This window comes from Bos grunniens, chromosome 18 (assembly GCF_055505025.1).
Source record: "Bos grunniens cultivar Pamir isolate PY7600 chromosome 18, Bosgru_T2T1.0, whole genome shotgun sequence".
In the NCBI taxonomy this organism is placed as follows: Eukaryota; Metazoa; Chordata; class Mammalia; order Artiodactyla; family Bovidae; genus Bos; species Bos grunniens.
In genome coordinates, this window is record NC_141182.1 from 64009068 (window position 1) to 64034430 (window position 25363).

Sequence of the window (25363 nt, forward strand, 5' to 3'; positions counted from 1 at the left end):
CAAGGTAGCACTCTTTCATCCCACCTGGCTCTCCTCCAGCAGAAATTAAGAGAGCTCATTTGGAGCAGAATGGAGATAATGAAGTATTTCTTTTCAAAGAATCAGCGTTTTCTTCTATTAATTAGCTTGGGAATTTGTTGGGGGCAGCAAACTCAAGGATGATATTGTAATAGATATTGGTGTCTGGCTGCTCGCACTTAAAAGCCAATACAGAGGCCAGGTTGGGGGAAAGGAAAGCTAGCATTATTCTGGATGCCAGCCACTGTTGAAAGTGAAATTGCTCAGTCATGTCTAACTCTTTGCGACCCTGTGGACTGTAGCCTACTAGGCTCCTCCATCCATGGCATTTTCCAGGCAAGAGTACTGGACTGGTTTGCCATTTCCTTCTCCAACAAGGAAGAGGAAGGACTGACTCCCTCCACCTCCCACCCCGGACAATTAATGAGCAACAGCTTTTATAGATGGAGGGAGGGGGCTACAGGCAGAAACAGCGCAGTCAGCTCTGACAATCATCCTGAAACTGGTCATCACTGGTCTGATCAGTGTCATCTTGATTGTTGTCGATACAGTTAACCTTCAGTTCCAGGGTCCATTTGTTTTCATTTCTTAGGTTAATTCTCAGAATTGTGTCAGCTTCTCTCATGGTTTCCCAGGAGGCTCAGTGGTAAAGAGTCCGCCTGCCAAGGCAAGAGATGTGGGTTTGTTCCCTGGGTCGGGAAGATCCCCTGGAGAAGGGAATGGCAACCCACTGCAGTAATCTTAACTGGAAAATGCCATGGAGGGAGGAACCTGGTGGGCTACAGTCCATGGGGTCACAAAGAGCCACTTCACTTTCTTTCACTTTGCAACTCCATGGACTGCAGCACGCCAGGCTTCCCTGTCCTTCACTATCTCCCGGGACTTTGCTCAAACTCGTGTCCATTGAGTCGGTGATGGCATCAAACCATCTCATCCTCTGTCACCTCCTTCTATCTCAAAGGATGTTAACTTACAGGCCCAAGATGGAGGCAACTAATTCAAAGAAGCAATATAGAATATAAAGACTGGGTCTCTTCAGAAACAGGGGTATTAGAACCATTATCGAAGAATCAACACAAGAAATTAATACCATGAAATATGAATAAGACTTCAAAACACAGACGCAGTTAAGTACTACTTAAGAAAAGTGAATAACGGGCTTCCCCGGGGGCTCGGAGGTAAAGGCTGTGCCTGCCAATGAGAGCACACGAGTACCATCCCTGACCCGAGAAGGTCCCAGGGCTCAAGAGCAACTAAGGCCGTGCGACACAACCACCGAGCCTGGGAGCCGCCACTACTGAAGCCCAGAGCCCCGAGAGTCGGGGGTCCGCACAAGAGAGGTCACTGCAGTGAGAAGCCTGTGCCCCAGGACTGGAGAGGAGCCCTGCGCCCTGAGCAGCAACAAAGACCCAGCACAGCCGAAAATAAATGGATTTAAAAATAAAATACATACCGAGGCTGAGAAACTGCTATTGAGGAAACGTGGTGATGGAGTGAGATGCCGGGTGATAAAGCAACAGCCAGGCCTGTCCGTCTCCAAAGAACCACTGATTGTGTGGAGATCGGAAGACAACCTGAGGGTGTCGGGGGAAGGACTTTCCAGACAGCGGAGGAAAACCCTAGAAACCAGACGGCAAAGCCAGCTGGGCTTGGTGTGGTCAGGTGTGCAAGGTGGCTGGGGAGTGGAGGAGAAGGTAGAGAGTGTGAGGAGCGGTGCCCTCTGAGGGTGTGAGAAAGGATTTGGATTTACCAAGGGAAGATTTCATGCAAGGATGGGCACAATAAAGGACAGAAATGGTATGGACCCAAGAGAAGCAGAAGATATGAATAAGAGCTGGCAAGAATATACTGCCTGCTGCCTGCCAAGTCACTTCAGTCGTGTCCGACTCTGTGCGACCCCATGGACTGCAGCCTACCAGGCTACTCTGTCCATGGGATTCTCCAGGAAAGAACACTGGAGTGGGTTGCCATTTCCTTCTCCAGGCAAGAATATACAGAACTATACAAAAAAGATCTTCACGACCCAGATAATCCCGAAGGTGTGATCACTCACCTAGAGCCAGACAGCCTGGAATGTGAAGTCAAGTGGGCCTTAGGAAGAATCACTATGAACAAAGCTAGTGGAGGTGATGGAATTCCAGTTGAGCTATTTCAAATCCTCAGACATGATGCTGTGAAAGTGTTGCACTCAATAAGTCAGCAAGTTTGGAAAACTCAGCAGTGGCCACAGTGCCCCGCCCTCCACAGTTGTTGGAGAAGGAAATGGCAACCCAGTCCAGTACTCTTGCCCAGAAAATGCCATGGACGGGGGAACCTGGTAGGCTACAGTCCACGGGGACGCAAAGAGTTGGACATGACTGAGCAACTTCACTTTCACTTTCAACAGTTTCTGGCATCGAAAATAAAGCTAACTTTTCTTTCCCCCAACCTGGCCTCTGTATTGGCTTTTAAGTGCGAGCATCCAGACACCAATATCTATTACAATATCATCCTTGAGTTTGCTGCCCCCAACAAATTCCCAGGCTAATTAATAGAAGAAAACGCTGATTCTTTGAAAAGAAATACTTCATTATCTCCATTCTGCTCCAAATGAGCTCTCTTAATTTCTGCTGGAGGAGAGCCAGGTGGGATGAAAGAGTGCTAACTTGAAGAATCTTTTCAAGCTGAGACACCCTAGAATCTCAGTGTTCAAAAGGGCATTAATATTACATTACCTAACAGTTCATAATTCCAAAAGAATACAGTTACTTTAAATGCTCGAGTGGGTGCTCAGTCGCTTCAGTCATGTCCGACTCTTTGCAACCCAACAGGCCATAGCCTGCCTGGCTCCTCTGTCCATGGGATTCTCCAGGCAAGAATACTGGAGTGGGTTACCATTCCCTTCTCCAGGGGATCTTCCTGATGAAGGGATGGAACCTGGGTCTTCTATGGTGCAGGTGGATTGTTTACCGCTGAGCTACTGGGGAAGCCTTACAGAGGGATGATATCTCCACATAATAATGGCCATGTAACAAACCGCAGCTATCATCTACTCCATATAAAAAAATCTTGGGGATAGGGTGGGAGGATTTGGGAGAATGGCACTGAAACATGTATAATATCATATATGAAACGAGTCGCCAGTCCAGGTTCGATGCACGATACTGGATGCTTGGGGCTGGTGCACTGGGATGACCCAGAGGGATGGGACAGAGAGGGAGGAGGGAGGAGGGTTCAGGATGGGGAACATGTGTATACCTGTGGCAGATTCATGTTGATACATGGCAAAAACAATACAAGATAGTAAAGTTAAAAAATAAAATAAAGAAAAAAAAATCGTGGAAGGGGAAATACACAGGACACTTATTTGACAGAAATGTCTTTGTTTATTTGAAATTTAAATTTCACTGGTGATCCTCTTTTTCATCTGGACACTCTGCTAGGAGCATCCTATTTTACGATGAAATGTTCCCTAATGGGGGTACAATCAGCAGTCACCTCAGTTTCACGAAGAAGAAAACAAATGAGACCTGCATTCACTGAAAGAAGAAAACACAGGCTACACTAAAGTAGAAAACAAAATCTGAAGGGAAAGATAAGTCATCACTCAAATATTCACCTAATTCATGTGAATGGAACCCCATCGGGTTCCAGTATGATTGTAGGTTCTTCACATGTCACCCTTTCATTGTATCACATAAGTGACAAATAATCCAGAATTTCCTTCTAGGAGCAGACGCCACTTGGACCTGATGGTGGGGTCCTGGGTGACTCATTTGGAATGGATTTTCCGGTCGCCTTTGAAAGTCTCAAGCTGATGGAAGGCACTGTGACACTCGGGGCACACGTAGGGCTTGAGGCCAGAGTGGGTGCGTCGGTGAACGTTGAGGTTCCCTCGGTGGCTGAAAGCTTTGTCACAGTGCTCACAGCGGAAAGGCTTCTCCTGGGTGTGGGTCCTCTTGTGATCGCGCAGTGTGGAGTCGTGGGTGAACTTCTTGAGGCAGACATCACAGCTGTAGGGCTTCTCGCCAGTGTGGATCCGCTTGTGAACCCTCAGATCTGAAAGCTGTATGAACCCTTTGGCACAGATGTCGCATTGAAAGGGCCTCTCTCCTGTGTGTGTCCTCTGGTGCAAGGTAAGCTGAGATTGATAAGGAAAGCTCTTTTTGCACACCCTGCATTCAGACGGTGCCTGTCCCGGGGTTTCTGCTCCCTCAGGAAGACTGGTGGGTCCCACGGTGCCAGATGAACCAACGGAATGGGACCCAAGCTGTCCTGAGAACTCTCCTTGGTCCAAACACATGGCTGCTTCTTGACGCACGTCTTGGCAAGTCGGACTGCTGTCCCGCTTCCTTTTCATATGTCTGCGATTTTTTAGAGGACCTCGTCTGGATCCCCTCATAGTGGAAACGTCTCCCTCTGCAACACAGAAGGAAAGGGTTCAGGAGCCACTATTTAAATACCACTTTCTTCTTGAGGATTCTTCTTTCTCTCTATGCTCCCAGAATTCACTGAAAGAAATTCAGCACCACATTTAACATGGAGCATTTTCTGTGCTGCCGGCCCCACTGGAACCCTGATGTTGGCTGAGAAGTTCCCATCAAGCAACCAAGCTAAGAGCTTGGACTGTGGGACACTGGAACATTGATGATGGAGAAGGTTGGCACTGGACAATGATCTCCACCCACCCATCAAGGATGGTGATGCTGGCTACCCAGCCTCATGCCACCACAGGAGGGACTCACTAACTCTGCTGGATTCCACGGTTTTGAGTACTCACCATGACCCTTCAGAAGTTGAGGTGCTTCAGATTGAAGGGTTTTTGTCTGTCCCCTGTCTTCCAGCAGGTCCTTCTCCAAGTTCTCCGTGGGCGTCTGACCCTCCAGCTCACCTGTTTCAGGAACAGTCTCTGGCGGGAGAGCTCTCTCATCCTGACAAGGGACAAACAAGCAGAGTCAAAGCCATTTACCTTAGTCCATGGAAAACTCTTTCCTATTTCCCCATCTGCCTCGTATCTTGACCTTATACTCCAAGTTTCTTCATGAAATTTTAGGGGATATGCCCTGACTTCGTCTGGTCCACCCCATCACCCTGATTGATAATCAACTCCTGACACTCAAGGCTGTCCTGGATCTACACAGACTGTATCCTGCAATCAAATCAGGACATCCCAGTTGGCACTCTGACTTCTCTATGCACAGGTCTCTCCACGTCATACGCACTCCTGCCTGCCCCCGACTCTGGAAGGAAGAACTCTAGGCCCAGCTCTCTGGACTCCATCACTGTTGGAGACTTGCCTGGACGCATCTTTGCGATGGTGGTTACCCGGTACATAGGAAGATGACGTCCAGTATTCCTGGTCTCTGCTCCATGCAAGTCAGTAGCATCCCCTGCCCATACCCAACCTTATTTGAACAAATCAACTGTCTTCCATGCATTCTTCAATGTCTGAAAGGGAAAGTGTTGGTCGCTCAGTCGTGTGTGACTCTTGCAAACCCATGGACTATAGCTGCCAGGTTCTTTTGTTGATGGGATTCTCCAGGCAAGAACATTAGAGTGTGTAGCCATTCCCTTCTGCAGGGGATCTTCCTGACCCAGGGATCCAACCCAGGTCTCCTGCATTGTCGGCAGATTCTTCACCATCTGAGCCACCAGGGAAGCCCAATGTCTACTGGGGGGCATTTTGAGTCCACTTTGGAGTCACTCCTTCAGTTGCAAGGAATGATCATATTCTGAAATATGAAGTTCCCTTGGGCAAAGTGGCCGTGGGTAAATCCGCTGTCAGTGCATTTACCTGCAGCAAATTGAACCTAGCATCATGTCAGGAAGACAGGATTCCCTTCTCCCCACTCCTAAGAATAGATGCTTTCATGGCAGAGGGACAAAGATGGATTAGCTTCATTCTCACAGTTACTAGAAAAAATGCCTCGGAACTGAATGTATCCATGGGAATTTCTGGAACCAATGAGTCCATTCCTGTCCTTTGCCAAATCTCCCCATTGCTCCAGCAGCCACACCCACCTGACTCTCTTCTACCTGCTTCCACTCTCTCACCTGCTCCCTAGACAGGTCTGTGGCTCCTGGCAGATTCTGCAGCTCTTGGCTTCCCTACTCGCCATCCTCTGGAGGTATGACCCTTGAGGGGGGTTGGGGCTCCCCGCATGGGTCTCTCTCATCGTCCATGTGACAGGCCTTGGCTTCAACCATCTCAATGTTGGGATCACACACAAGATATTTCTTCCCTTGTATGCAGACTATGGTCGGTGAGGGGAGAAATCAATCAAGATCAGTCTCTATAAGACCTGGAATGTAGCTTTCAGGCATCCAATGGCATTGACAATAGAAGCTCCCGTTTGGTGTAAAAGATCTACGTCCTTCGATTTGAGACAGCCAAAAGTGTCTCCCAAATTGCCCAACTGTGAACTTCTCTCACCTGTTTGGGAATAGCCAAACCCGCAGGTCCTATCTTGTGATCCCTGCAGCTTGCACGTGTCTCCTCATCCCACACCCATCACTAGGTCCTACTCACCCAGCTCTTGGGTTTCTGCTTATTTCTCAGCACGTCCTCCAGGTCTTTTCAACTCTGCACCCCACTTTCTTTGAGCAGGACCTGGCACTCCAGGGGCACGCAGATCATGAACTGCTCCAGCACCAGCCTGTCCATCATCTGCTCCTTGGTGTGAACATCTGGCCTCAGCCACAGATGGCAGAGTTCACGGAGTCTCCTCAGATCCTCGACGGGGTCTGACTCCTCCGAGCGGCTAAATGTTCTGAACCGGACGTGCCAGGTTTCCTGGTCACAGTCTGAGTTTTCCATGAGTGTGTCTTGGGGTGGCACGGATGCCCGTGACTCTGCCCCAGGGCTGTCTTTGATGTTTTCACAACCCTGAAAAAATGTCTGGTCCTCAGCCCTATTGATGGAGGAAGTTTCCAGTAGGACTCTGAGCAAATGCTTCTAGAAGTGGGTGCCCAGTTGACACCTATGGAAATGGATTTCCTCTGCTTTTCCTCAGCATTAAAGTCACTGGTTAGCAGTCTAGGGAGACAAAAAAAAAAAAAAAAAAGAAAGAAAGAAACAAATGGGTTTCATTTTTTTCCACCCTTCTGTCTCCCCTACATCCCAATATTGGACACCATTGCTCGACTCATTCAATATTTCATAAAACTGTTTGGTCAGAAATGACCATAGGGCTTCCTTGGTGGTCCAGTGGCTAAGAATCTGCCTGCCAATGCAGGGGACATGGGTTTGATTCCTCATATGGGAAGACCCTGCCTGCCTCTACGCCTGTGCACCAGAACTCTTGAGCTTGAGAGGGGCAACTACTGAACCTGAGCTCTAGACTCCCAGCTCTGCCATGGGAGAAGCCACCGCAATGAAAGCCCATACCCCTCAGCTAGACAGTAGTCCCCTCTAGCTACAACTAGAGAAAGCCCTCACAGCAAAGAAGACCCAGGCCAGCCAAAATGAATGAATTAAAAAACTTAAAACTAATAATAAATATATATGTAGTTTTTAAATGGCCATAGGATGCCGCTCAGAAACCCTTGAAGAAAACCAGCCACCTCACAGCAACATGTGTGGAAACATTCTTATCCCCTTGCAGAAGAGCTGGATTAACAGTTGTTAACGTGGGGTTAGAGGAAGATCTCCTGTCACAAGGTCTCCCAGCTAATGTAGGATGAACAGAAAGCGAGACCTTTCTGAAACCCACCCGTGTGTCCTGATTTCTAGGCATCCTCCTTGGATGTGCCCACTCATCGCTTACCCCTTCCAGGTCTCTTGCCTTCAGCCTCCTCAGGTCAGGCACTGGCTCTCAAAGTGTGTCTGGAGCTGAAATGTCTGTATTTATAGAGAGTTGGGTGAAACTCCAGGGGTTTCCGGCCATAACCTCATCATCCCAGTGATTGGATAAAGGGCATGGAAGGAACCACTTTGGATAATCTGGGTAGATTCCATATCCTGTGGAGACTCCAACAGGAAGAACTATTAAAGAGGCCACCATATTGGTTTGGCAGTAAACTTTCTCTAATGTATTTTATTTACTTTATACTTTGTGGATGTCATTTCCTGGTGAAACAGATTGATTTTCCTGATCTGATGAATTTTTTCTCTCTGCTTGGAGACTGTGAGGCAGTCCAATAATTGTAATCCAATGGTTGTAATCAAATTGGGTTTCCTAATCTTGTTTCTTTCTCATGAAATAAGATATTAAAGACTTTTGTCTAAAATCAGCTGATGAGATCTACTGTAAGAAACCATTTAGGAGAGGCATCACAGAAACCAGAAGTTGTACACCAGTAGGGAAAAAGAGGAGAAAGCAATGCTGCCCCACTCCAGCGCTCTTGCCAGGAAAATCCCATGGATGGAGGAGCCTGGTGGGTTACAGTCCATGCAGTCGCTATGAGTCGGACACGACTGAGCGACTTCACTTTCACATTTCCCTTTCATGCATTGGAGAAGGAAATGGCAACCCACTCCAGTGTTCTTGCCTGGAGAACCCCAGGGACAGGGGAGCCTGGTGGGCTGCCATCTATGGGGTCCCACAATGTCAGACACGACTGGAATGACTTAGCGGCAGTTAGCAAAGTCTTAGAAGAGAAAACACACAGGTCTTTGATAGAAACGTGTTTGTTTATTTGAAACTTAAATTTCACTCGTGATCCTGTATTTAATCTAGCTGTCCTGCTAGGAGCATCCTATTTTACAAGGTATCACTCCTGACAAGAAGGCAATCAGCAGTAGCCTCACTCTGAACCAGTGAGACACAGCTTCATTGGAAGAACAAGAACAACACAAAGCGAAAACATGTAAGAAAACCAGAGTCTAACACCATAAGGCAATTATCCTCCAATTGAAAATAAACAAATGATAAATAAAATTATAGTCTATAGCAAAGTAGAAAACAAAATCCAAAGGGAAAAATAAGTCATCACTCAAGTATCCTAATTCACGCGAATGGAATCCCACTGGGTTCCACAGTCCTCCTAAGCCCCTCCCCTGTCATCCACACTTTGTATCACACAGGTGACAAATCATTCTCAATTTTCTCATTAGAACAGAAAAGACCTGGACCTGAGAGCAGGGTCCTGAGCCAGTCATCTGGAATGGATTTTCCGGTGGCGTTTGAAAGACCCCAGCTGACTGAAGGCCCTGTGACACTCGGGGCACACGTAGGGCTTGAGGCCAGAGTGGGTGCGTTGGTGAACAGTGAGGTTCGCTCGGTAGGCGAAGGCTCTGTCACAGTGCTCACAGCGGAAAGGCTTCTCCTGGGTATGGGTTACTTTGTGAGCATGCAGCGTGGAGTTGTGGGTGAACTTCTTGAGGCAGATATCACAGCTATAGGGCTTCTCACCAGTGTGGATCCGCTGGTGAACCCGCAGGTCTGAAGGCTGTATGAACCCTTTGGCACAGATGTCGCATTGAAAGGGCCTCTCTCCTGTGTGTGTCCTCTGGTGCACAGTAAGCTGATATTGATAAGGAAAGCTCTTTTTGCACACCTTGCATTCAGAGCGTGCCCGTCCCGGGGTTCCTGCTCCCTCAGAATGACTGGTGGGTCCCATGCTGCGAAATGCACCAACCGAATGGGACCCAAGCTGTCCTGAGAACTCGCCTTGGTCCAAACACGTGGCTGATTCTTGACCCACATCTTGACAAGTGGGAGTGCTGTCCTGCTTCCTTTTGACATGTCTGCGATTCTTCAGAGGACCTCGTCTGGATCCACTCGGAGTGGAAACATCTCCCTCTGGAACACAAGAGGAAAGGGTTCAGAGCCACATTTGAAGTATCACTTCCTTCCTGGGGACTCTCCCCTCTCTCTCTGCCCTCCCAGAATCTGCTGAAAGAAGACATTCAGCACCATATTTATCAAGGAGCATTTTCCATGGTGCCGGCCTCATTGGAACCATCCCTAATCTTGGCTACAGACTTCCCAGCAACCAAACTACCTAAGAGTCTAGCTGATGAAACACTCTGGAATGTTGACGATGGAGAAGGTTGGCATTGGAGAACCAACTCCTACCCCACAACACCAGGGAAGGGAATGCTGGGTACCCCTTCCTGGACATCAGTTGAGGCAGTCAGTACCTCCTGTGGTCTCCAAGTTTTTAATACTCACCATGATTCTGCAGAAGTTCAGGCTCTTGAGACAAAAGGGTTCTTGTCACTCCTGTGTCTTCCAGCAGGTCCTTCTCCAAGTTCTCCTTGGAGGGCGTCTGACACTCCAGTTCACCTGTTTCAGGAATGGTCTCCGGCGGGAGAGCTTTCTGGCCCTGACAAGGGGCAACCAAGCAGAGTCAATCCCACTGCCTTAGCCCACGGCAAGCTCTGTCTCCTCTTTGCCCACCCGCCTCGTACCCTGATCTCACACTCCAGCTTTCTGGATATCAGTTTGGGGGATATGCCCTGACTGCTTCCCATCACCCTGATTGGCAGTCCTCTTCTGATTCCCATGTCTGTACTTGATCTATACCAACCACCTCTGGCGAAAGTCCAGACTTCACAGCTGGCTCTGCCAATTATCTTTGCACATATCTCTCCACCTCATCTCACATTCTCCAGGCCCTGAATCTGAAAGCAGAGGATTCTGGCTCTAGGGCTCCTGACTTCACCACTTTTTGATACCTTGCCTGGATTTGTCTTCATCATGGAAGGTGGCCTGGGGCATAATATGATGATAAGCAGTATAGCTGTTATACTGTATAGCTCTATTTTATACTATATAGCTCTATTCGTGAGAAATCAGTAGCATCTCCTCCCCCGATTCACATTTCCAAAATATCCACTGTCTCCAGGCATACTCCAAAATCTGAGGAGGAAAATGACTCCAACGGGGAACTTGTTATAAATTCAAGGTGTTTACAATATCCCCCAATATTAGTGCCTCTGACGAAATCCATCATGGGTGAAACAGCTGTGAGTTCATTTACCCCTGATGAACCGACCCAGCACCATCCCGTGGAAACAGGACTCCTCTGCCCTCATCCTTAGGCCACAAGCTTTCATGGTGAAGGACTGTGAAAGATGGACTGTCTTCATTCTCACACTGGACGGAAAACGGCCGGGAATTGAATGCATTCATGGGAATTCCTGGAGGCAGTGGGTCCATTCCTGTCCTTTGCCAAGTTCTCCCAATTACTTCTGCAGCCACGCCCATCCGACCCTCTTCTACCTGTTCCCAGACTGGAGGTCAGGACATCACACTCACCTGCCCCGTCGAAAGGTCCTTGGCTCCTGGCAGATGCTGCCCGTCTTGCCTTTCCGGCTGGCCCTCGTCTGGAGGGACCACACTGACTGTAGACTGAGGCTCCCTGGCTCGGTCTCCTTCACCGTGCCCCTCACTGACCTCAGATCCTAACATCTCAACACCCGAGACTGGCATCAAAAAATCCTCACCTTGGACACGGACACCAGCCTGTGAGGAAAAATTCAGATAGAATCAGTCTCCCTTCACAAAATCCAAAAAGGTATTCATTGTGTATCCCACTCTAGGAGCCCACCTCTTGGGAATGACATTTGAAAGACCAACACCCTCAAAGTGAGGACCAAAGAAACATCTCCAGTGATGCCACAGGCAAGTGCTCACCGCTGTGGGAATCAGTGATTTAGAGCCAAGCCCTCTGATCCTTCTGCTTCATCTCCCAGCTCGCAGCCCCTCATGCCACCGTTCCCTGTCTCACAGGGTCACTAGGGTCACACTCACCCATTTCTGCAGTTTCTGCTTCTTTCTCAGCAACTCCTCCAGATCCTTACAAGTCTCGGCACCACTACTTTTGACTAAGACCTGGATGTCCGGTGGCATGCACATCACGAACTGCTCCAGCACCAGCCTGTCCACCATCTCCTCCTTGGTGTGAAGATCCGGCCTCAGCCACAGACTGCAGAGTTCATGGAGCCTCCTCAGAGCCTTGATCGGGTCAGATTCGTCCGAGCTGCTAAATGTTCGGAAGCAAACGCGCAACTTTTCAAGGTCGGAGTCGGGGTTTTCCCTTCGGGTGTCTTGGCATGGCGCAGACGCTGGAGACCCTGCTCCGGGGATGTCCGCGAAGCGGCCACGACCCCTTGTCTGGTTCTCAGCCATACCGACTGTAGAGCTTTTCAGTAGGACTCTGGGCAAATGCTTCTGGAAGTGGGTGCACAACTGACCCCGAAGGAAAGGAAGTTCCTCTTGCTTTTCCTCAGTAATAGATTCAGTATTCAGAAATATGGGGGCAAAAAAGAAAAACGAATGCAGCCAATTAGTTTTATTTTCATCCACCCTACCATCCCTCGTCCCAATACTGGGCATTATTCTCCCCTCAGAATTTCACACCAGGGACAAGAATCCATTCTCTTATTCTTCCGACATCCATCTTATAGTACAAGAATCTGTGTGGTCAAACCTGTCCACAGGTCAATGCTTAAAAGCCCTTGTTGGAAAAATGAACCACACCACAGGACACCATGGAGTGTGGAAACAATCTCATCTCACTCAAGAGTTCCACAAATGAATCACAGTTCCCGTGTGGCCGGAGGGAGATCGGTGGATTTCACACGGTCTCTGAGCGAATGCAAGGTGAACAGAAAGCCAGGACTTACTGAAACCCACTTCCACGTGCCCTGACTTTCTAGAGTTCTCGTTAGACATTTCCCACCAATTACCTCTTTGAAGCCTTCTCCCCTCGGTCCTCCTCAGTTGGGGACTTGCTCTCAAACTCGGCCGGCGGAGACACGTCTCTCTATGGAGCTGGAAGAAATGCCGGACCTCTCGGTCTCTTACCCAATCGGCGCATGGATTCGTTGAGGGCGGGGCAAACCATTCTAGATAATCCCACTTTACTTAATCACAGGGATTCGATTGCCCATGAAAATTCTCTCAGAACAAACCATGATTTACTAAAGAGGCCTCCATAGTGATTTAGCGACAGATTCTCTGTATTTGTTTTGTTCTATCTTTGGCCAAGCAGGGAGGCAGGTGCGGGCTCAGTTCCCAGGCCGCGGAAGGAAACCACGCCACCTGCAGAGGAGCGCTGAGGCTCACCCGCTGGGCCGCTAGGGAAATCCCTCGGTTTCCTTTTGGATTTCATTGATTTTGGACTTTGGGGACTGCATTTTGGGGTGAACGGACCGGTTTTAATGATCTCTTGAATTTTTGGTCTCACTGCCTGGAGAGTTTGACTGAGTCATAGACATGATGGTGGGAGCCACATCAGTTTGACTCCTGTCTTCTTTCTGTTCTTGTGAGATAAGTCTTCAAAGGCTTTTCTAAAATCATCCGATGGGCTAAGGTGTGAGAAGACCCGATTTCTAGTAGGCTTTTTGAAGAGTAGAAGTTGTACATCAATAGGAAAAAAAAATGACACCTATCACTTTCGGAATCCTTCCTTTTTCAAAACACCTTGGGAAGAAATCCCCGAACAAGTATGGCGTGAGTCAATCTACCTCAGCATAGTAATAGCCATGTAGGCAAAACCACGGCTATCACCTATTCCCTGTAGAAAAGTCTTAGAAGATACCAGACACTCTTTGACAAAAATGTGTTTATTTAAATTTAAATTCCACGCCAGAGCCTGGCCTCTGTGCCAGGAACATGCAGTTTTACATGAAGTCCCACCTAACAGGAAGGCAGTCAACAGTAGGCTCAGTTTCATGATGAAGTTCTGATAACTAATGAGACATGCTTTTAGTAGAATAACAAAAGAAAGCAAAAACTTATTGAAACAGGCTACACTAAAGTAGAAAACAAAATCCAAAGGGAACGATAAGCCATCACTCAAATATCCTCCTCATTCATGTAAATGGAAGCCCCTGGACCCAATATCCTCTGAAGCTCTTCTCATGTCATCCACCCTTTGTGTTACAGAAGTGACAAATCATTGTGAATTTCCTTCTTCAAGCAGAAACAACTTGGACCTGAGGGCAGGGTCCTGGGCCAGTGGTTCAGAATGGGTTTCCTGGTGGGATGTGAGAGACCCCAGGGAGCAGAAGGCAGGTGACACTCAGGGCACATGTAGAGCTCGAGCCCAGAGTGGGACCACTGAGGTTCCCACTGTGGTTGAAAGCTTTTTCACAGTGCTCACAGCAGAAAGGCTTCTCTTGGGTGTGGGTCCTCTGGTGACCATGCAGCGTGGAGTCGTGAGGGAACCTCTTGGGGCAGAGATCACAGCCATAGGGCTTCTCCCCAGTGGGTCTCCTAGTGAACACACATGTCCAGAGGCTGCATGAACCATTGCACATTGATGTTGCTTTTTTCTTTTTGTAATTTAAAGGGCCGTCTCTCTTTAATGCAGTTCCAGAATAAGGGCCCATTACTTTGATAACCACGGGCTCAGCAGAAGCCTCAAAAGGATGTGTGTAAAAGACTGTTTCCAAAGGCTCCAGAGATGACCCCAACTCTGCTTCCTGCTTCCCCTGGACAATACTCCATCTCCTGGGTGGGGCGGCTACTTGGTCCAGCTGACTTTAGGAATGTCATAGTGCTCCGTGAGCGTGTCCAGGTGCCTGTTGAAGTCCTCCACTCTCTGCTTGTGGGCTTTGGATGCTTTATTCAGGATCCTCTCCATTTGTCGCTTCTCCCGCACCTTCTCAAAGGCCACCTGGGCTGGGGTCCGCTTATCGAGGTGGCGCCTCAGCTCCTCCTCCTGGTTCTTCCGGATTTTCCCCATCGTTTCCAGGAGTTTTGCCTTGTCTCTGTCCTTTTTCTTCTTCCACTTGGTCACGCCAAGCTCTGTGACTCCTTTGAGCTTCAGGGGTCCCTTTTGGACCTGCTCGTAGGCGTCCATGCTGCCCATCTGTGGATTCGGATTTCTAAATGGACAAAAGTGGGGGGTCAGTTTTCTGAAATGGAAATTGGGACAATATCGTTCTCCTGTGTAAATCCGAGAGGTTCCCTCTGTGTGGGTTAACAGCAATGAACACAGACGAACATCTCTGCTTCGCCCAGGGGGCCAGGGATCAGAAAGCCTTGAGGAATTAATGCAGCACACCACACCACAGCATGGAGGGTGGCAACACCCTATAAATCAGGGTGATTTATAAACCTATAAATATGATGGAGGCAGGCGGGGGGAACCTGAAAGACCTCTTATTTAAAATGTCTTTTCTGCAAGAGAAGGATCTGTGTTCCATTATATTTCCCAAGTTCCATTTACATGTTTAAAGTCTGTGAGGAAGTTCTCTTCCTCACAGAGAGCTCAGCAGTCAACCGTAGTTAATATGGAATTTAAGGGAGATCCACCGCTTTCACAAGATCTTTGAGCTGATGCAAGGTGAGTAGAAAACCCAGCCTTCTGAAACCCACCACCTCCTTCTGTATTGATTCCCATACCTTCTCCTTAGACGTTCTCACTCATCACTTACCTCCTAGGAGCCCTCTTGCCGTCAGGCTCCTCATGTCGGTGACTGGCTATCAGAATGTGTCTGGGGCTGAAACATCTCTATTTATAGAGAGCCGGGGGAAATGGCAAGGGTCCCTGCTTGTTACCCCATCAGCACAGAGATTGTGCAAGGGTGGTTCAAGCCATTTATATGACCTCATTTTAGATAATCCAATTTATCCACGGATCCAGTTTCACACGGACACTCCACTGGAAAAAAACCCACAATTTATTAAAGAGGCCTCCATATTGGTTTTCTGGTAGACTTCTCTGATAGCTCAGGTGGTAAAGAATCCACCTACAATGCAGGAGATGCTGTAGTAATTCCTGGGTCAGGAAGATCTGCTGGAGAAGAGATACGCTACTCACTCTAGTATTCTTGGGCTTCCCTTGTGGCTCAGCTGGGAAAGAAGTAAAGTGAAAGTCTTTCAGTCATGTCCGACACTTTGTGACCCCGTGGATATACAGTCCATGGAATTCTACACGCCAGAAGATGAGTCGGTAGCTGTTCCCTTCTCCAAGGGATCTTCCCAACCCAGGTATCAAAGCCAGGTCTCCCGTATTGCAGGCAGATTCTTTACCACCAGGGAAGCCCGTGCACTTTTTGGTAGTAACATTGATTTTCCTGGTCTATCAAATACTTTTCTCATTTACCTGGAGAGTTGGAAGGAGTCAAAGCATAGGTATCTGAAAGTTTTAACTAGTTTGGTTAGTGGCGGAAGAAGAAAAAGGACATAGACAAGGCAAAACTCCTGGGAACTATGGGAAAAATCCGGAAGAACCAGGAGGAGGAGCTGGGCGCCACCTCGATGAGCGGACCCCAGCCCAGGTGGCCTTTGAGAAGGTGCAGGAGAAGCAACAAATGGAGAGGATCCTGAAGAAAGCATCAGAAAGCATCAGAGAGTCACTCAGTCATGTCCAACTCTTTGCAACCCCGTGGACTGTAGCCTACCAGGGTCCTCCGTCCATGGCATTCCAGGCAAGAGTACTGGACTGGGTTGCCATTTCCTTCTCCAACAACTGTGGAGGTGGGGCAGACGTTTGTCCAATGGCTGACTCCCCTCACCTCCCACCCCGGACAATTAATGAGTGACAGCTTTTATACATGGAGGGAGGGGGCTACAGGCAGAAACAGTGTAGTCAGCTCTGACAACCATCTTAAAAGTGGTCATCACTGGTCTGATGAGTGTCATCTTGATTGTTGTAAATACAGTTAACTTTCAGTTCCAGGGTCCATTTCTTTTCATTTCTTGGGTCATTCTCAGAATCTCTCATGGTTTCCCAGGAGGCTCAGTGGTAAAGCATCCGCCTGCCAATGCAGGAGACATGTGTTTGCTCCCTCGGTGGGGAAGTTCCCCAAGAGAAGGGAATGGCAACCCACTGCAGTATTCTTGCCTAGAGAATCCCGTGGACAGAGGAATCTGGTTGGCTACAGTCCATGGCGTCACAAACAGCCACTTCACTTGCTTTCACTTTGCAACTCCATGGACTGCAGCACGCCAGGCTTCCCTGTCCTTCACTATCCCCCAGGAGTTTGCTCAACCTCGTGTCCATTAATTTGGTGATGCCATCAAACCGTCTCATCCTCTGTCGCCTCCTTCTATTTCAAAGGATGTTAACTTACAGGCCCAAGATGGAGGCAACTAATTCAAAGAAGCAATATAGAATATAAAGACTGGGTCTCTTCAGAAACAGGGGTATTAGAACCATTATCGAAGAATCAACACAAGAAGTTAATACGATGAAATATGAATAAGACTTCAAAACACAGACGCAGTTAAGTAGTAGTTAAGAAAGTGGATAATAGGGCTTCCCCGGGGGGCTCGGAGGTAAAGGCTGTGCCTGCCAATGAGAGGACACGAGTTCCATCCCTGACCCAAGAAGGTCACAGGGCTCCAGAGCATAGGCCATGCGACACAACCACCGAGCCTGGGAGCTGCCACTACTGAAGCCCAGAGCCCCGAGAGCCTGGGGTCCGCACAAGAGAGGTCACTGCAGCGAGAAGCCTGTGCCCCACGACTGGAGAGGACCCCTGTGCCCTGAGCAGCAACAAAGACCCAGCACAGCCAAAAACAAATGGAGTTAAAAATAAAATACACACCGAGGCTGGAAAACTGCTATTGAGGAAACGTGGTGATGGAGTGAGATGCCCGGTGGTAAAGCAACAGCCAGGCCTGTCCGTCTCCAAAGAACCACTGATTGTGTGGAGATCGGAAGACAGCCTGAGGGTGTCGGGGGAAGGACTTTCCAGACAGTGGAGGAAAACCCTAGAAACCAGACCGCAAAGCCAGTTGGGCTTGGTGTGGTCAGGTGTGCCAGGTGGCTGGGGAGTGGAGGAGAAGGTAGAGACTATGAAGAGCAGTGCCCTCTGAGGGTGTGAGAAAGGATTTGGATTTGCCAAGGGAAGATTTCATGCAAGGATGAGCACAATAAAGGACAGAAATGGTATGGACCCAAGAGAAGCAGAAGATATTAAGAAGAGGTGGCAAGAATATACAGAACTATACAAAAAAGATCTTCAAGACCCAGATAATCCCAAAGGTGTGATCACTCACCTAGAGCCAGACATCCTGGAATGTGAAGTCAAGTGGGCCTTAGGAAGAATCACTATGAACAAAGCTAGTGGACGTGATGGAATTCCCGTTTAGCTATTTCAAATCTTCAGGCATGATGTTGTGAAACTGTTGCGCTCAATAAGTCAGCAAATTTGGAAAAGTCAGCAATGGCCGCAGGACTGGAAAAGGTCAGTTTTCATTCCAATCCCAAAGAAAGGCAATGCCAAAGAATGTTCAAACTACTGCACAATTGCACTCATCGCACATGCTAGCATAGTAATGCTCAAAATTCTCCAAGGCACTCTTCAACAGTACGTGAACCATGAACTCAGAGGCTCAAGCTGGATTTAGAAAAGGCAGAGGAACCAGAGATCAAATTGCCAACATCAACTGGATCATTCAATAAGCAAGAGCGTTCCAGAGAAACATGTACTTCTGCTTTATTGACTATGCCACAGGCTTAGACTGTGTGGATCACAAGAAACTGTGGAAAATTGTTAGACAGGAATACCAGACTTCCTGAGCTGCCTCCTGAGAAATCTGTATGCAGGTCAGGAAGCAACAGTTAGAACTGGATTTGGAACAACGGACTGATTCCAAATCGGGAAAGGAGTACGTCAAGGATGTATATTGTCACCCTGCTTATGTAATTTATATGCAGAATACATCATGAGACAAGCTGGGCTGGATGAAACACAAGCTGGAATCAGGATTTGCAGGAGAAATATCAATAACCTCAGATACACAGATGACACCACCCTTCTGGCAGAAAGCAAAAAAGAACCAGAGTCCCTTGATGAAAGTCAAAGAGGAGAGTGAAAATCTTGGCTTAAAACTCCATATTCAGAAACTAAGATCATGGCATCCGGTCCCATCCCTTCATGGCAAACAGATGGGGAAACAGTGGAAAAAGTGAGATAATTTATTTTCGAGGTGGGGGAGCTCCAAACTCACTGCAGATGGTGACTGCAGCCATGAAATTAAAAGACTCTTGCTCCCTGGAAGAAAAGTTATGACCAAGCTAGACAGCATAGTAAACAACAGAGACATTACTTGGCCAACAAAGGTCCAGCTAGTCAAAGCTATGGTTTTTCCAGTAGTCATGTATGGATGTGAGAGTTGGACTTAAAGAAAGCTGAGAGGCAAGAAATTGATGCTTTTGAACCTTGGTGTTGGGGAAGACTCTTGAGTGTCCTTTGGACTGCAAGGAGATCCAACCAGTGCATCTTAAAGGAAATCAGTCCTGAATATTCATTGGAAAATATTTGAGCTGAAGGAGAAACTCCAATACGTTGGCCACCTGATGCAAAGAACTGACTCATTTGAAAAGACCCTGATGCTGGGAAAGATTGAAGGCAGGAGGGGAAGGGGATGACAGAGGATGAGATGGTTGCATGGCATCTCCGACTCAATGGATGTGAGTTTGAGTAAACTCCGGGAGCTGTTGGACAGGGTGGCCTGACGTGCTGCATTTCATGGGGTCTCAAAGAGTTGGACACGACTGAGCGACTGAACTGAACTGACCTGAACTGAACCCATAGATGCAAGAAGTAGATGAATGGATTGACCAGGGTAAAGGGGGAGGGGGGCAGAGAATGGGGAGGGACTTTTCATGATTCACATTTTGTTCTTGGGGTGTTGAGCAAAGTTGGAAATAGACAACATTGACAGTGCACAACATTGTGAATGAACTTGGTGGAACGAGATTGTACATTTTATAAAAGAGTCAAAACTGTATGTTGTGTGTTTCATAAACATAACAAGTACGTGATCAGGAACTTGATTCTCTTTGGATCCTTTAGTGTGTCCCTTCCTTGGAGCTAATAAATACCCTGGTGACAGCAAGGAAATGCTTTGGGTGGACAATCTTTGCTTAACATTTCCAACGGCACTATACTACATGGAATTCAGTGTTTAAATAGTCTTCCTCCTATTTTTTTTCCCCAGAAGAATCATGACTGAGAGCCTCACCTGGTGGCTTGTCTTGACCGAATCATATAAAAACTGGCATTGCTGTTCATATCCATTTGAGGAGTCTCACACACTGCAAATTTCTTGAAAGTACAGCAAGGAACACCATAGTCCCAGACTACAGAAGTCAACATCTAGGGAGCCATTCAGACATTTCAACCATTTTTTCCCATAAAGGTGGATGTCAGAATGATGGATGGACTAATGACCATTCAATATGAAATATTGTACCAATGAGAGAATGGTATTGGGTATTGGGGTGAGGAATGTAGAGGAGACGGAAGGGTGGAATAAAATGAAACTAGTCTTGTTCATTTATCTTTTGCCCCCATTCTTCTGAACAGTGAATACATTGCTGAGGAAAGGTAGAGGAAATCCCTTTACGTAGGGGTGAATTTGTCATGGGCTTCTAGAAGCATGTGCTCAACATTTTGCTAGTAAATTCCTCAGTCACTATGGCTAAAGAATGTACATTTTTTGTGGGGTCATGGAATAGTCCCAAACAGGCCATAATCTGAACCACAAGTGTCTGTGCCACACCAAAGTGTACTTACTGAAAAGCCAGGCTGCGACCCCAAAAGTGGCACATGCCCTGCAGAACATACAGGACTCTGATCTCATCCAAGATCTTTACATGCGGAATTTTAAAAAGGGTTGTTTAGTCACTGAGTTGTGTCCAACTCTCCTATTCCATGGCCCACCAGGTTCTTCTGTCCATTGAATTTTCCAGGCAAGAATACTGGAGTGGGTTGTCCATTTCCTTCTGCGAGAGATCTTCCCAACCCAGGGAGTGAACCACATCTCCTGCATTGGCAGGTAGACTTTTTACCACTGAGCCACCAGGGACGCATAGGCGAACCAAACTGGTTAAAACTCAAATACCTATGCTTTGACTCCTTCCAACTCTCCAGGTAAATGAAAAAAGTATTTGCTAGACCAGAAAAAATCAATCTTAATGCCAAAGTGCACGGGCTTCCCTGGTGGTAAAGAATCTGCCTGCAATGCGGGAGACCTGGCTTTGATACCTGGGTTGGGAAGATCCCTTGGAGATCGGCTACCCACTCCAGTCTTCTGGCTTGGAGAATTCCATGGACTGTGTATCCACGTGGTCACAAAGGGTCAGACATGACTGAAAGACTTTCACTTTACTTCTTTCCCAGCTGAGCCACAAGGGAAGCCCAAGAACACTGGAGTGGGTAGCCTATCCCTTCTCCAGCAGATCTTCCTGACCCAGGAATTACTCTAGCGTCTCCTGCATTCCAAGAGGATTCTTTACGAACTGAGCTATCAGAGAAGTCTACCAGAAAACCAATATGGAGGCCTCTTTGATAAACTGTGTTTTTTTCTGGTGCAGTGTCCGTGTGAAACTGGATCCATGGATAAATTGGATTATCTAAAATGACGTCATATAAATGGTTCAACCCGCCCTTACACAATCACTGTGCTGATGGGGTAACAAGCAGGGACCCTTGCCATTTCCTCTGCCTCTCTATAAATAGAGATGTTTCAGCCCCAGACACACTCTGATAGACAGTCATCGACTTGAGGGGGCTGAGGGCAAGAGGGCTCAATGGAGGTAAGTGATGAGTGAGAACATCTAAGGAGAAGGTTTGGGAATCAATACAGAAGGAGGTGGTGGGTTTCGGAAGGCTGGGTTTTCTACTCATCTTGCATCAGCTCAGAGGCCTTGTGAAAGCAGTGGATCTCCCTTAAACTCCATATTAACTACGGTTGACTGCTGAGCTCTCTGTGAGGGGGGAAGAACTGACTTGAAACATGTAAATGGAACTTGGGAAATATAATGGAACACAGATCCTTCCCTTGCATAAAAGACATTTTAAATAAGAGGTCTTTCAGGCACCCCCCTCCTGCCTCCATCGATGTATAGGTTTATAAATCACCCTGATTTATAGGTGTTGCCACCCTCCATGCTGGGGTGGGGTGTGGCGCATTTATTCCACAAGGCTTTCTGAACCTGGACCCCTGGGCTAAGCAGACATGTTCGTCTGTGTTCATTTGTGTTAACCCGCAAAGAGAGAACTTCTCGGATCTACAGTAGAGAACGATATTGTCCCAATTTCCATTTCAGAAAACTGACCCACCCCTGACTTTTGTCCATTTAGAAATCCGAATCCAAAAATGGGCAGCATGGACGCCTACGAGCAGGTCCAAAAGGGACCCCTGAAGCTGAAAGGAGTCACAGAGCTTGGTGTGACCAAGCGGAAGAAGAAAAAGGACAGAGACAAGGCAAAACTCCTGGAAACGATGGGGAAAATCCAGAAGAACCAGGAGGAGGAGCTGAGGCGCCACCTCGACAAGCTGACCCCCGCCCAGGTGGCCTTTGAGAAGGTGCAGGAGAAGCGACAAATGGAGAGGATCCTGAAGAAAGCATCCAAAACCCACAAGCAGAGAGTGGAGGCTTCAACAGACACCTGGACACGCTCACGGAGCACTATGACATTCCTAAAGTCAGCTGGACCAAGTAGCCGCCCCACCCAGGAGATGGAGTATTGTCCAGGGGAAGCAGGAAGCAGAGTTGGGGTCATCTCTGGAGCCTTTGGAAACATTCTTTTACACACATCCTTTTGAGCCTTCTGCTGAGCCCGTGGTTATCAAAGTAATGGGCCCTTATTCTGGAACCGCATTAAAGAGAGACGGCCCTTTAAATTACAAAAAGAAAAAAGCGACATCCACGTCCAGTGGTTCATGCAGCCTCCAGACCTGTGTGTTCACCAGGAGACCCACAGGGCAAGAGGCCCTACGGCTGTGATCTCTACCCCAAGAGGTTCCCTCACGACTCCACGCTGCACGCTCACCAGAGGACCCACACCCAAGAGAAGCCTTTCTGCTGTGAGCACTGTGAAAAAGCTTTCGACCACAGGGCGAACCTCATGGTCACACTCTGGGCTCGAGCCCTACATGTGCCCCGAGGGTCACGTGCCTTCCGCTCCCTGGGGTCTCTCAAATCCCACCAGGAAACACATTCCGAACCACTGGCCGAGGACCCTGCCCTCGGGTCCAAGAAGGAAATTCACAATGATTTGTCACTTCTGTAACACAAAGGGTGGATGACATGGGAAGAGCTTCGGAAGATATTGGGTCCAGGGGGTTCCATTTACATGAATGAGGAGGATATTTGGGTGATGGCTTATCATTCCCTTTGGATTTTGTTTTCTACTTTAGTGTAGCCTGTTTCAAAAAGCTTTTCTTTCTTTTGTTATTCTTTTACTGAAAGCATGTCTCATTAGTTATCAGTACTTCATCCTGAAACTGAGCCTACTGTTGACTGCCTTCCTGTTAGGCAGGACTTCTCTGTAAACCTGCATGGTCCTGGCACAGAGGCCAAGCTCTCCAGTGGAATTTAAATTTCAAATAAACACATTTCTGTCAAATGTGTCTGTGTAGTTTCTAAGACTTTTCTACAGGGAATAGGTGATGGCCGTGGTTTTGCCTACATGGCTGCTTTTATGCTGAGATAGATTCACTCACTCCATACTTGTTCAGGGATTTCTTCCCGAGGTGTTTTGAAAAAGGAAGGCTTCCGAAAGTGATAAGTGTCATTCTTCTTTCCTATTGGTGTACAACTTCTACCCTTCAAAAAGGCTACTTAGAAATCGGGTCTTCTCACACCTTAGCTCATCAGCTGATTTTAGGAAAGCCTTTTAAGACTTACCTCACAAGAACAGAACAGACGAGAGGAGTCAAACCGATCTGGCTCCCAGCCAGATTCCAGTCATGTCTCTGACCGTCAAACCCTCCAGGCAGTGAGACCAAAAATTCAAGAGATCATTAAAACCAGTCCGTTCACCCCAAAATGCAGTCCCCAAAGTCCAAAATCAATCAAATCCAAAAGGAAACCGAGGGATTTCCCTAGCGGTCCAGCGGGTGAGACTTAGCGCTCCCGCTGCAGGTGGCGTGGTTTCCTTCCGCGGTCTGGGAACTGAGACCGCACCTGCCCCCCTGATTGGCCAAAAACAGAAAAAAAAAAAACAAAAACAAAACCAGAATCTGTCGCTAAATCACTATGGAGGCCTCTTTAGTAAATCGTGGTTTCTCCTGAGCGAGTTGCCATGGGCAATCGAATCCCTGTGATTAAGTAAAGTGGGATTTTCTAGAATGGTTTGCCCCGCCCTCAACGAATCCATGCGCCGATTGGGTAACAGGCCGAGAGGACCGGCATTTCTTCCAGCTCCATAGAGAGACGTTTCTCCGCCGGCCGAGTTTGAGAGCAAGTCCCCAACTGAGGAGGACCGAGGCGAGAAGGCTTCAAAGAGGTAATTGATGGGCAATGTCTAAAGAGAACGCTCGAAAGTCAGGGCACGTGGAAGTGGGTTTCAGTAAGTCCTGGCTTTCTGTTCACCTTGCATTCGCTCAGAGACCGTGTGAAATCCACCGATCTCCCTCCGGCCACACGGGAACTGTGATTCATTTGTGGAATCTTGTGTGAGATGAGATTGTTTCCACACTCCATGGTGTCGTGGGGTGTGGTTCATTTTCTCACAAGGGCTTTAAAGCACTGCCCTGTGGACAGTTTTGACCACACAGTTTCTTGTACTATAAGATGGATGTCGGAAGAATAAGAGAATGGATTCTTGTCCCTGGTGTGAAATTCTGAGGGGGGAATAATGTCCAGTATTGGGATGAGGGATGGTAGGGTGGATGAAAATAAAACTAATTGGCTGCATTCGTTTTTCTTTTTTGCCCCCATATTTCTGAATACTGAATCTATTACTGAGGAAAAGCAAAAGGAAATTCCTTTCCATCGGGGTCAGTTGGGCACCCACTTCTAGACCATTTGCCCAGAGTCCTACTGAAAAGCTCTAAAGTCGGTATGGCTGAGAACCAGACAAGGGGTCATGGCCCCGTCGTGGACAGTCCTGGAGCAGAGTCGCCAGCGTCTGCGCCACGCCAAGACACCCGAAGGGAAAACCCCGACTCCGACCGTGAAGAGTTGCGAGTTCGCTTCAGAACGTTTAGGAGCTCGGATGAATCCGACCCCATCAAGGCTCTGAGGAGGCTCCGTGAACTCTGCAGTCTGTGGCTGAGGCCGGATCTTCACACCAAGGAGGACATGGTGGACAGGCTGGTGCTGGAGCAGTTCGTGATGTGCATGCCGCAGGACATCCAGGTCTTAGTCAAAAGTAGTGGTGCCGAGACTTGTAAGGATCTGGAATAGGTGCTGAGAAAGAAGCAGAAACTGAAGAAATGGGTGAGTAGGACCCTAGTGACCCGCTGATTCAGGGAACGGTGGCATGAGGGGCTGGGAGCTAGGAGATGAAGGAGAAGGATCAGAGGGCTTGGCTCTGAATCAGTGATTCCCAGAAGGGCGAGCACTTGGGCTGTGGCATCACTGGAGATGTTCCTGTAGATCCTCACTTTGAGGGTGTTGGTCTTTCAAATGTCATTCCCAGGAGGTGGGCTTCTAAGGTAGTATATGCAATGAATAGCTTTTTGGCTCTTGTGAAGGTAGACTAATCCTATTTGAATTT

At 47.9% G+C, this 25363-nt stretch overlaps 1 protein-coding gene and 3 pseudogenes across 4 annotated transcripts; 1 reads left to right on the plus strand and 3 right to left on the minus strand.

The window, feature by feature from the left end:
• Positions 1-3363: 3363 nt before the first annotated feature.
• On the minus strand, positions 3364-7733 carry LOC147354740 (zinc finger and SCAN domain-containing protein 5C-like; annotated as a pseudogene). Its single transcript, XR_015144972.1, has 5 exons — positions 7710-7733; positions 6523-6952; positions 6052-6251; positions 4778-4928; positions 3364-4416 (listed from the first exon to the last, which is right to left on the minus strand). The product of XR_015144972.1 is annotated as a zinc finger and SCAN domain-containing protein 5C-like (transcript).
• Positions 7734-8610: 877 nt separating this feature from the next.
• LOC147354741 (zinc finger and SCAN domain-containing protein 5C-like) lies at positions 8611-13945 on the minus strand. The gene is made up of 4 exons (XM_086354717.1): positions 11697-13945; positions 11202-11408; positions 10113-10266; positions 8611-9740 (listed from the first exon to the last, which is right to left on the minus strand). Exons 1-4 carry the CDS (start codon positions 12279-12281, stop codon positions 9094-9096), a joined length of 1593 nt encoding a protein of 530 aa, XP_086210843.1. The 5' UTR covers positions 12282-13945; the 3' UTR covers positions 8611-9093.
• A 190-nt stretch (positions 13946-14135) lies between these two features.
• LOC147354742 (protein FAM32A pseudogene) lies at positions 14136-15603 on the minus strand (annotated as a pseudogene). The gene is made up of 2 exons (XR_015146567.1): positions 15332-15603; positions 14136-14779 (listed from the first exon to the last, which is right to left on the minus strand). The product of XR_015146567.1 is annotated as a protein FAM32A pseudogene (transcript).
• Positions 15604-21296: 5693 nt separating this feature from the next.
• LOC147354743 (protein FAM32A pseudogene) lies at positions 21297-24440 on the plus strand (annotated as a pseudogene). Its single transcript, XR_015146568.1, has 2 exons — positions 21297-21450; positions 21998-24440. The product of XR_015146568.1 is annotated as a protein FAM32A pseudogene (transcript).
• The last annotated feature ends 923 nt before the right edge of the window (positions 24441-25363 follow it).

Excerpts from the sequence above, each read along its gene's own strand:
- LOC147354741 (XM_086354717.1), bottom strand. The coding sequence starts at position 12,281 with ATGCCCAGTATTGGGACGAGGGATGGTAGGGTGGATGAAAATAAAACT. Across the intron at positions 10,267-11,201 it reads AGGACCTTTCGACGGGGCAG|GGCCAGAAAGCTCTCCCGCC; the intron begins GTGAGTGTGATG and ends GCCCCTTGTCAG. Across the intron at positions 9,741-10,112 it reads TGAACTTCTGCAGAATCATG|AGGGAGATGTTTCCACTCCG; the intron begins GTGAGTATTAAA and ends CTTGTGTTCCAG.